Here is a 12,266-nt window from a genome sequence, read left to right as displayed (position 1 = left end):
TAGTCTTATGCACGTTGCATAAACTCTCCTTAAGACACAAGAACCTATATGGAGGTGTCTTGAAAGCCTGACCTGATCATTGCAATTTGAACTACAGTGGTGCCTCGCAAGACGAAATTAATTCGTTCCGCAAGTTTTTTCGTCTAGCAAATTTTTCGTCTTGCGAAGCACGGTGTCGGGAAAGTTTTGGAAAAGCTTCAAAAATCGCCAAAAACCTCAAAAAAGGCTACCACACCGCGTTCTATGAGTTGCTCCTCGAAGTCAAGTCGCAACTGTATTAAGGGTGTTAAGAAAAAGGAAACAAACTTGCAAAAAATGCAAGACGTTTTCATCTTGCGAAGCAAGCCCATAGGGAAATTCGTCTTGCGAAGCAGCTCAAAAACTGCAAAACCCTTTCGTCTAGCAAGCTTTTCGTCTTGCGAGGCATTCGTCTTGCGGGGCACCACTGTAGTTAAAATGGGTCTAGCAAAAATGATTTGATATTCTGTAAAAACAGATTGTTTAGTTATCTGCTAGACAAAAGATTTTATGTTACAAAGTTGCCTTGATCTAGATTATTAAATAGGGGAGGGACACAGGTGGCACTGTGGCCTAAACCACTGAGCCTCTTGGGCTTGCTGATCGGAAGCTTGGCGATTCAAATCAGCACGATGGAGTGAGCTCCCATTGCTTTGCCCCAGCTTCTGCCAACCTAGCAGTTTGAAAGCACACCAGTGCAAGCAGGTAAATAGGTACCACCGCAACGGGAAGGTGAACAGCATTTCTGTGTGCTCTGGTTTCCATCATGGTGTCCCATTGCGCCCGAAGTGTTTTAGTCATGCTGGCCTCATGACCCGCAAAGCTGTCTGCGGACAGACACCAGCTCCCTCGGCCTGAAAAGTGAGATGAGCACCGCACCCCATAGTCACCTTTGACTGGACTTCACCATCCAGGGGTCCTTTACCTTTACCTTTATTAAATAGGCTTTTGTTTAACCCTCATTTTGTCAGTATTTAGTGATGGGATTTTCAAAAAGAACAACCATGGTTCATACCATAGCAATATGCCACTGGCCTAGTCTGGAGCTTGACGATACCTTGGTGATTTTCAGAATGGCAGTTTTAAAATAGAAAACACTAACTAACAAAATAAAATAAAATAATAAAATAAAATAAAATATCATATCAAGGCATCCAAGATTATTCAGCCTGCTTTACTTGAGTAAGGATTTTTTAATTGCAAACCCTTGCTTTCATGTAAAGTTTTTTTCAGTTGGTTAAGAGCACTTGAAACAAGTATCTAGTAGTTTATCATACTTGGTTTGAAATTGTCAGCTAGTGTCCTCTACACATTTTGTATGTTACCTTCCTTTATAATATCGATGTGGGTGTAGGAAAACATTTGGGTAAGATCCAGTGGTATCCATCTGCCAACAAATATTATTATTATTATTTAGTTATGTATTTTGCAGCATTTCTATACTGCTGGACTATAATAAAACCTCAAAGCAGTTAAATACATTTCTGTTTGGTGCAGTAGAACTTTCCCTTCCTTCCCTCGCATGGGGCCCCCAAGTTGGGGTGTTGGGAGGGACTACAGCAAAGTCCAGTGGCATGAAGTTGGATGTCACCCAATACCTACATATTTGTAGGGAAAAGTCAGCTATTATGTGGACCGCTGTTCCAGAAATATTTTGGACCTGTTTGGTTCATTCTAAAAACTTGCATGGAGCAAGATTCAATATATGATAGCATAATGTATAATCGCCTGTATAATGAGTACCACAGATTTTTGTAATTTATATGAAAATACACTCCACTTTTAGCTGTAAAATAAGAAGCTTTGCCTTATCTCTGAGAACTATGACATTTAGACCAGCTGCTTTGTGAAATTAGAAGTGATTTACATGACTTTATTATTATTTTTCTAGATACCGACTGCAAACCGTAAAATCTTTGGCAGGGGTTAGCCTTATGTTGAGGTTACTCTGGGCATGTCTGAAATGGGATGACATGGCTGCTAAACCCCCACCTGGTGGAGGAACTACACGTACAGGTAGATATTTTAGGAATACTTAATTTTGCTAATTTATAAAAAACATTGCTGGTTAAATATTATTTCAGAACTTGTAATATGCATTACAAACTAGAGTCTTTTGAAGCAAAAGGGGTTTGTTTTTTTATTTGCTTTTTTCCTAAGAAAGTTTATCACGGATGGATCCATGATAACCTCTGTCATATTCACTAGACCCTTCTCAGTCTGGTTTCCAGTTTGGCCCTGAAATTTCCTTCCTCCTAAGCAATCTTCATCAGGAGATTTGGGGAGGGGGAGGTCTGGCTATGCTGATTATCCCCTTGGAATCATTTGAGATGAGAACTGGAGTCATTGTATTTCACTGGTTCCATTCCTTCCTGGCAATATTCCCTTCCAACTCTACAATTCCATGATTCTGTGATTCCACATGGTATGGGTGTCTTTAAGTGGAACAAGGAATGTAAGGCACATTGAGCCCAGATTCAGGTGTAACATTCCCAGTCGACCAAACTATGGGTCGTATCCAGTGAAGTCATCCTGTTAGTGCAAGGACTTCCACCTTTGCAACAGTACTTCCTCTCTCTTTGCCCCCCCCCCCCAGTTTGCTCTGAAGGGTTGGAGGAAACCCAAAACTGATTTTGGGGGGCACAGCAGGTGTGCAACGAGAGGTAAAAAATGTTGCATTGTGCAGGTGGCAGTCCTTGCACTGTCAGGACAACATCATTGGATACATTGGACACAAGCTCAAATGCTCCTTCTATCTGTACCTGATTACAGGGGAGACTTCCTGCTTTATTAAACCACAGTTACTTTGAGGGCTAAACTAGGAAACTGTGTTTTAGCATTCTCTACAAACAAATATCAAAATGTGTTTTGCAGTCCTGATTTACAAAGAGTCTTAAACCAGCTACCCGTGTCAGACATCATGGGGACACTGTAGTTTAGCAAACTGGAAAGTTTTCTCTTTCTAATTATAGAATAATAAGTTATAACTGAAAATAAATCTGGACTGTTTTTTAACAAAATGCCAATATTTCCATCATGTTACTTGAGAATAAGTTGTTCCAGAATTTGTGGAGAAACATTTCTTACTAGACTTGCAATTGAAACTTTTGAAATGAATGTTTGTAGACACATCGGAAACGGAAATAACAACAACTGAAATAATCAAGCGAAGAGATGTTGGACCATATGGAATTCGATCGGAGTACTGTGTACGGAAAATTATTTGTCCGATTGGTGTTCCAGAGGCCCCCAAAGGTAAGCATGAATATAAAATTCCCAGGTTACTTATAGAGGAGTATGTGAATTTAGGGGGACGCTATCAGATACTTAAACTGAATATTAATTTGCCTTCTGTTCCTGCAGAAACCCCTACGCCTCAGAGGAAAGGGCTTCGGTCAAGTGCATTGCGACCCAAAAGGCCAGAAACTCCAAAACAAACAGGCCCTGTTATAATTGAAACCTGGGTAGCGGAGGAGGAATTAGAACTATGGGAAATAAAAGCATTTTCTGAAAGGTAATCTAATAGCTTAAAATCAAGTTCTTTGACTTGCTTTTTGAACATATTTAGATGTGTAAATATCCTGTTGGGTGTGGATTTAATACCTAAAATAGCAAGTTTAAAGCTGCAAAATTATTTTGAACTATGTGTGCACTCTAGTAAGTAGAAACAAAAGTACACTTGACACCATCAAATAGATATACCTTCCGTTGGCATGCCCTGCTGTCAGTTAATGGAAAACTGGGAAACCAGAGATATGAAGCCAAATATTTGGTTGGCTAATTGCAATCAGTATGTGAATTTGAAACACTTAAGGGTGGTATCTATTGTTGAGCAAGCGGAAGACCACTCCTCCTCCACGACCTTCTACCCAAAAAACCTCTCCAGGAGATTGGGAGAACCTGACATTTTGGGTGATGCAGTGCGGGCAGAGGAAAAGGGAGAAATCTGCTGCGCAAACTTGCCTTCTGTTTGTGCAACATCGGATATGACTCCCAACACTTTAAACTGTGCAGTCCTCTTTTTGTTCCCCAGCCCCAAAAGTATTGAAACTGGACAGAGATGTCACGAAGCTGACGAAAGCAGGGGTAAAAGCAAAAGGAGTAGAGAGACCAGGGAGGGAATGAGTAGGAAACAGTATGCAAAACAGCTAGAGAAACTGTTTCCTACTCATTCCCTCCCTGGTCTCTCTATTCCTTTTGCTTTTACCCCTGCTTTCGTCAGCTTCATGACATCTCTGTCCAGTTTCAATATTTTTAGCTTTCTACATAATCAGTACACCTACTTTCTGATTTCTCTTTAAACTCAACTTCTTAAACTTCAACCTTTCTTGTCTCATTATGGCAACAGTGCTGTGTGTGCTTACCTTATATGTTTTTCCTGGTTTCTGTTGCAACTTGGGTTCCAGTTTTCTTCACATCAGGCCTCTTGATTAACATTTATCCCTGCCAGCCACCCGGTGCATGCTCAGTATATTCCATCTGGGCTTCCCCCTCCCCCAGCACACACAAACTCTCTTTTTGGACCATGCCCCCACCCCTTTGCCTTTTTTGCTTATCCACACCGTTCTAACTATGTCTCCTTTCAGATTTAAGCTCAGTCAGTTCTCACTGAAGCTCCCTGGGATGCTCCACAGGAGAAAGAGGAGGGAGGTGATTTTTGCCAATTCAGGAGACCCTCTAGAAAACATTGTGGAAGGTGGTCTGGTGGCTGCAGGGGAAAGGGGAAATAAAATGAAAATCACCCTCTTCTCCCCTTCATTGCAAGCCTTTGCTGATTTTCAGTCTCTTCTGGAAACAGAAGTACAACTCTGGATCCAACCCATAGAGTTTCTCTTGTAAAAGTGCATAAACTGTGAGAATGTTCATGGGAGCTGCTTGTCATTAAACTGACAGAAGGTGACAGCCAGATTTAAGAAAATTCACACATAAGCAAGCCTACATGCAACAGGGCAGCACTAGAAAATTTCTGGAAATTAGATGTAGCATTTCAGTAACACTGAGAATTGGTTCCTATCACATAAAAAGGGCTGGTGGTATAAAATGCATGTTTTGTAGTAATTTGCAATGCCCAGTAGTGATTTTCTGTTCATCTCTTTGGCAGAGTGGAGAAGGAAAAGGCACAAGCAGTTGAGCAACAGGCTAAGGTTAGTGAACAGAAGAAGGCTGAGGAATTCAAGGCCCAAATGGAGGCTCAACTAAAACAACAGCGATTGGCTGCCCAGCAGGTGGGGGAGCTCTTGGTAGTCCCGCCTGTTGAAGTTTGCATTGCTTGCATTTGTGCATCATAAAATAAACATGGAAGTGTCTCTTTCTTACATAGAATTGTTCAAATATTTTCATTTGAGTAAATATTTCCATATTCCTATTGGAAGAACTACATTGCGATACTAAAATTAATCATTTGATGTGCTCTTAATATTACACATACAGCGGGAATTTGATTCTCTCCTTCAGGGTTGTGTTTCAGTCTTACAAAAGTGTCAGGGTAGATGTTGCTAAGATACCTAAATAACCTAGAACTCGTGGAAGTAAGGTTTGACATCCTGCCAAGTACAGAATCGGAGACGCTTCCATGTTGGAATGAAAACTAAATTATTAATTTGTATAAATCAGTATTTTAAAAAGTGGATACACCTTCAGTCTCCTAATTCTGACACATGCATGCAGTCATAAAAATCTGTAACTTTTCCTGTTTGCCCAGTAAAGAATGGTGTCACCACTGCAAAGTTCTTTCAATACTTATTCTTCTTTCTAAACATGTCATTCATTATTTATTTTTTGGAAAACTTATGTCTATCTCAACAAAATGTCCACTCAGGGTAGCTAATGATGAATTAAGATGCAACCCTGTTTATTTATTTATTTTGTTTGCTTGCTTGATATATTTTAGTACATTTGACTTTCAAAACAAAAGACGTTATAATAAAAACTAAACCCACCTTAATACAAAAATAAGACAAATGAAAAGGGTAGCACCCACGGAGGGAAGGCAACTGAAAAATGTCTACCAAAATAATACTTTCTTCAGTGACTGCTTAAAATTTCTTAATGACAAAGCCATTCTTTCTGTTTTAGATAGCTGATACAATGCCGCTCCAGTTAAAAAGGAAAAAAAACCCCAACCAATTCCCCTTTTCTCTAAAAATGTGCTATTTTTATAGCAAAACACTGTGTATATGAGGGGCATGTAACAAAATAGAAATACAACCAAGCACTGTAGTGATTACAGCTATTCAGACTGTTAAAAACCACTTAATAATGAGAATGAAGATAATATTTCTTTCAGTCTTCCTTAAATTGATTTGGTTAATGTTTAGTTATGAACCACCTTTCTATACATTATTAAACATTAAATAATGTAATCAGAAATGGCGATTTACTTGAAGTTAAGTTTGGAAAGCATTGCTTTATTTGGGTTGGTTTTCTGTTAATATAACCTGGCCTTCCCCCACCCCCCAAAAAAATTAAACACAAACCCTGTACAACACATTTTAAAATAAGGTGGAATTCAGCATCATTCTAAGGCAAACAGTGTCTGTGCAAGCATATCAGCTTCACATACGGAACAATCTTCCCCTGCATGCTGTTCTGGGGTGCTCTCCCAACCCCAATTTTGAGGGTGCAGGATTTCTTACGTGAAATCCTAAAGCAGATCAGTATTATTACCACCTACAGATTACAAATGACTAGAGCGGAACACCCCCTAGCGGTTGTAGCAAGAGGAGAGATTCAAAGCAAAGGCATCCTGCTTTGTAGCTCCGTCTCATAGCTGCTACGGTACACCAGATCCGATCTAGTCAGACTTTCAGCAGATAATAGCTTGGCACTTGTGAACACTTGTTCTTTGGAAGCCTTCCTATTGCTAGCTCTGTCTGCACATACGGTGGCATCTCACTTTTGAAAATTCTCGCATTTGAAATGACTTTCATGCGAAGCACGTGGTACAGACATACACCTACTTTCAAGTCCGGCTGTGTTTAACGTGACGTGCTTTCCAATGAGCATTCGTAAGATCACAGCAGCCTTAGTGTGCTATTTTAACATAGGGTGAGACGGCTGATATTGTAGAGCGGGCTAGTGGTAGCTTTTCTTCATTTTACCCCTCTGCTTAACTCCTTTAGAAGCGACTGGAGCAACAGAAGCAGTTGCCTGCCGTGTGTGGCGCCGCTACAGCTACGACTACCAGCGGTACGGCAACCACCGTCTCCACTCCTCAGAAAGTTATGGTTGGCCCATTGCCACGCTCTATTCCCAGTGGAACCAAAGTGGTGCTTGCTACTAAAGTGGGATCTCCAGCTACAGTAACATTCCAGCAGAACAAGAACTTTCACCAGACTTTTGCTACCTGGGTTAAACAAGGCCAGTCTTCATCAGGTAAATGAGTGAGTTAGTTAAAAAAAAAAAAGTCGGAGAATCTTCACCCTTTAAAAACAAAACACATATAACCAAATGCCCAGGCATCTCTTAGCCATGATCTCCAGTGGGATAGGGGACTGCCGATAAGCTCACAGCTGGGAAGCAGTCACACAAAGTATTTAAAACCTAATTGATGCTCTCTTCAGCTACATCCTTGAACTGGGAAGAAAGACATTTTTTTTCTGTTAAAAGCTGTAGTTGTGAGTTAACACATTTGTCCGTATGGGGTATGGGGTGTGCCTCAACTGCTTTATAAGGGCATAAACTGGTTTAGGCCAAGGCTCATTCATTGAGCCTAGCACTCATGTCTCCTCAAGAGAACAGTCACATTTCCCAGCGAAGCTCAAAGCAATGCATGGTGGTGATGGGGAAAGCTTACCCCTGTATTCTGATACTCAGAAATGTATGTTGCCTCTGTCATAAAGGATGAAATAGCTGTCATGGCTAGCAGCAGTTAACAGATTTAATTCATGTAAGGATGTCACCATTCCTTGTGGTAATGAATTGCTTTGCATGAAGCAGCCCTTCTGTTTCATCTGTCCTGAAAATTATCACTGGATGAACTGAAGTACTGTAAAGATGGGGCTTGTTTTTTTAAAGAAGCATTTCTTTATCCACTGTTGCGACCATTCAAGATTTTATAATCTTCATAAGAAAGTGCCAGCTCTTAAGACTTTTCCTTGTCGAAGAGACATTATTTAGAGCACACAGCATTTTAAAGGCAACCACGCCATAGGTTTCTACAGTGCTGCGATGATACTTGCTGTTAGTGGCCTGTCTCGAGAAAACAGAAACTGACCGCCATTCCTGTTTTGTTAGCCACAAGCACAACTGCTACATCAGCAACAACCATTTCCAGCAGTGGTCAGACTTTCCAGATTGCAAGCAGCCCAGTGACTATGGCAGGCAAAGTGATAACAAAGCTGCCTCTACCAGCAAATAGCAAGATAGTTGCTGTTAACGTCCCAGCCACTCAAGGAGGTAGGAGAACGCCGTTGCAGTTTGAACTCTTTCTTTCTTGCTCATTCCATTTATGAATCGCTTTTTCATAAAGCATCACAAAGCGATTTCAACAATGAAAACATCAAAACATGCATGCAAATGCAAACTGGAATTATAAATAAATAAATACCCGCTTAAAAGACTTTTTAGAAAAAGGAGGTCTTCAGCAGGGGCCAAAAAGACAATAGAGACAGTGCCTGTCTGGTATGTAATGCAAGAGGGCTCCAAAGGCATATTTTCCTAGGAAAATCGAGTGATCACATATTTTTTGAAAAACGATTTCTAGCTTTTTAAAGTTTCTCCAGTGGGAATTTGTTACTGTTTAAAATTATCTATCTTTGATATCCCTTTGCTGACCTACATAATCCACATTATCAGCTTTTGAAGACTTTCGTGAAAAAAAATACTCTCAGGCTTAATAGAAGGGCTGCATATGCCTTTCAGTATGTTAGAGAGTTCCCAGGCTTTTACTTTTATTACCATTGACCATGGAAAGGCTTTGCTGGTTGAGTACACTGTGTTGCAGCAGTTCCACGCCTACTTTCAGGACTATCTTTGACGGCATGCTAGTTAATATCAATGCGAAACTGAACAGAGGTGTTAGCTGGGGATTTGGAGCACAGCGTGCCAAATATGCAGTTGACACCCAGGTAGCCAACAGGCTCAATTGCTTGCTCTTTTTCTCCCCCCTCCCCCCAAAAAATCATCTGAATTGGGAGAAAAAGTGAAAGTGCTGGACCAGTATCTGGAGACATGATTGGCTGAATGCTGGCTGACCAACTGAATCCTGACAAGATGGAGTTGCTATGGGAAGTTGCCTCCCAAGTTCAGGAATTTGGAAGACAAGACAGTTCTGGGTGATATAGCACCCTGAAGGGGACGGGTTCTTCTCATTTCTAAGATAACACTCAGAGCACAGGTAGCTTCAGTGGCCAGTCCAACCAGATACTGCACTATACCTGTGTGCTAGTGGGCTCAATTCAAGTGGTTCTACTGGTGTACAAAGGCCTAAAAGGCTTTAGGCCCAATTACTTACAGGAATGCCTTTTGCACAGGTAATGTCTGCAGGGGAGGCCCTACTAGTGGTCCCATCAGCTGGAATATGTGGGTCGGTCACATGATATAGGAGATACAGGATTTTCTTTGCATTGAGGCTCCCTTTGTAGCATTCTCTCCCCAAGGGAGCTCAGCCCCCCCCCCTTCTACAGTTTCAGACACCAATTAAAGACTTAGCTATGCATTTGAGTTTTGTCTTTGCTATCTGGAGAGATACAGATGTAACATGTAGACTTTGTTTATGGTAGTTAAAGTGATTGAGAGAGAACCATGGGATCATGCACTGCCTTTCCCCTCCACCGAGTGAATTTCTTTCTTCTGTCTTAACCATGATAAAGGAATACATTTAGCAAGGAATCTGGTTAGCCAAACTACTGGTTGCTAAAATACCATTTCTCTGTAGGGAAAAACGAAAGATGTCTGTGCCAGATTAGAATTGATATGTGTGATCCTTTGTGCCGTTCCCGATTTCTCAGTTGAAGAAGGAGCTGTCATTATGCTCGCAGGTTTTCTACAAGATGTGTCTGTTAAATCATTTTTAAACCCAAACTAAGACCTGCTCTTCTGCTTTAACTCCCTTGTAAACTTTCAAATTTTAGAACTATTCTCAGCGACTAAGATTGCTTATTTTCTTTAGCGGTGTACAAGTTTGAGGCATAGTGTGGTTCTTATTTAAGTGAACATGTCTCAATTCTCCCTACTGCACACCAGTACAAACCCTCCTGAATGTGGGTTCATTCTTTAGAGACCTGTATAAATATTCTGCAGAGTGAGTCAATCACCTAAAACAAGAGGGTGTTAATCTTTTACTTAGTAATGTTTTTAAATTGATGAATACTTTCCCCAAATAGGTGTAGTTCAAGTGCAGCAGAAAGTGTTGGGTATCATTCCATCAACTACTGGATCAAACCAACAAACATTTACTTCATTCCAGCCAAGGACAGCAACTGTAACTATTAGGCCAAATAACACAGGGACTGTGTGTACAACGAGTGCTTCACAAGTAAGATTATTTATTTATTTATTTAAGATGAATGATCTTGTAGTTTTGTAATAAGGTTGCTCTTGGACTCCATTTGAGATGGCGTTTAATCTAGAAACTATTTACAGTGCCAAAACTTGGACCTAAAAATCTGAAACCTAAACCTGATGATGTTTCCTGCTTGGCAGGGGGTTGGACTCGATGGCCCTTGTGGTCTCTTCCAACTCTATGATTCTAGGGTTTCATACAATTGTTGATTTTCTTAAGAGACACTCATTGGCCCAGTTTGCGCATAACACTAAGCCAGCATCCTGGACCAAAGCTTGCATCCGCTGCACTTTTCTACTCCTCCGGCACTACCTGGGGCTAAGCCATGGTTGCTGTAGGAACCTGCATGTTTCTGCTAAGTCATGGCCTGCCTAAGCATTATGCACGAACTAGAACATTGTCTACTTTTGTCACTTATCTCTCAATAGATCTTTACCATGGGGACTTATGGGGACTTGCTTTAAATCAGCTGGCTTCTGGGCTGGTTCAGGTCTCCTTGCTACCCATGTTTGAAGAATGCCCCAAGGGATTTTTTCTTTTATGGGTCCTCTTGCGTGTTTCTCTTGGTCAGTCTGTCATTTCTTCCAGTTTTTTCTTAATACATGCGTGATTTAATTTTTCATAGCGCTGGAGTCTTATTATTGTTGTAAATGTTCGGGTTGCATTACATAAATAAAACTTCATGAAAAGAAATATGAATGGAGATGTTTGAAGAGCGGTGGATTAACCAGAGAAAAAGTAATGTAGTTTGCACCTTAAAAAGGCTTTTGAAAAGTGTTTTGGATAAGTAAGAAGCTTGGGTTGGGGGCGGAACCCAAAGTAAAAATTTAACAGTATATTATTGTATATTGTTACATTTTATATTTAACTTTGGGGGATGTTTTGCTTTTTTCAACTTTTAGCTTACCTGAAAACCCGTTTTTTAAAAAAAATTGTTTCTTAAAGTTGTTTTTTTTTCCATATACGAGTCACAATATGTATAGAAATAAGTTTAGTTGGAGAAAAAGTTGACTGTTTTTCTTGTAACCTGTGTAGGTAATGGCTGGGACACCTCTCCGGCCTGGGATGACAGTCATAAGGACACCACTTCAGCAATCAGCATTAGGAAAGACCATCATTCGAACACCTGTCGTGGTACAGCAAGGTATTCTTCCAACTAGTAGGTTAATTTTGATTTTTAAACCTCCAGTATGTGAAATCCATGATTTTTTTTCTTCATTTAAAAAAGAAAAAGAAGTATCATCAACACAAATTCAGGCATGTCTGTGTTAGGGTTTTTGCTTTAAATTACCGATAAAACTTAAACATTTCGGGCCAGTCAGCTGAATAATACTAAAAAGAAAGCACTATGCCTTTTGCTACTTTTTTTTGTTTCTGAACCATAAATACGATAAATACTCTGGCTGGTATTCAGATTGTTCTTAGGTTCAGACAAGGTGCTTCTACTAGAGCAGGGGTCAGCAACCCGTGGCTCCGGAGCCGCATGTGGCTCTTTTACACCTTTGCCGCGGCTCCGGGGCGGATACTAGCGAGGGGAGGAAGCGCATTGTGTGCCCCGACACCCCCCACTGTTTTAAATGTTGCAATGGTTTTGCGGCTCCCAGGTTTTTTTTCATTGGTCCAAGTGGCTCTTTTTGTCTTAAAGGTTGCAGACCCCTGTACTAGACGATAGGAATCTTTTTGTTTCTGAATCATAAATATGATAAATACTCTGGCTGGTCTTCAGATTGTTCTTAGGTTCAGA

At 40.6% G+C, this 12,266-nt stretch overlaps 1 protein-coding gene across 11 annotated transcripts in view; it reads left to right on the top strand.

Annotated features, from left to right (window-relative positions):
• BPTF (bromodomain PHD finger transcription factor) overlaps positions 1-12,266 on the top strand; it is a 68,170-nt gene that overhangs the window by 34,613 nt on the left and 21,291 nt on the right. For 5 of the 11 annotated variants that reach the window (XM_082212316.1, XM_082212315.1, XM_082212306.1 and 2 more), the window contains 8 exons: positions 1,910-2,034; positions 3,145-3,273; positions 3,382-3,532; positions 5,120-5,243; positions 7,140-7,392; positions 8,254-8,415; positions 10,344-10,495; positions 11,558-11,681. In XM_082212316.1, coding sequence (XP_082068442.1) covers positions 1,910-2,034; positions 3,145-3,273; positions 3,382-3,532; positions 5,120-5,243; positions 7,140-7,392; positions 8,254-8,415; positions 10,344-10,495; positions 11,558-11,681 — 1,220 coding nt within the window. The remainder of the gene's footprint in view (positions 1-1,909; positions 2,035-3,144; positions 3,274-3,381; positions 3,533-5,119; positions 5,244-7,139; positions 7,393-8,253; positions 8,416-10,343; positions 10,496-11,557; positions 11,682-12,266) is intronic. The other 6 variants (XM_082212312.1, XM_082212313.1, XM_082212308.1 and 3 more) reach the window with 4 other exon arrangements.

The sequence above is a fragment of the Podarcis vaucheri genome (genome assembly GCF_965113315.1).
Source record: "Podarcis vaucheri genome assembly, chromosome: 2".
NCBI classification, from domain to species: Eukaryota; Metazoa; Chordata; class Lepidosauria; order Squamata; family Lacertidae; genus Podarcis; species Podarcis vaucheri.
Note: the sequence above shows the minus strand (reverse complement) of the source record. Positions and strands in the feature narration are given on the sequence as shown.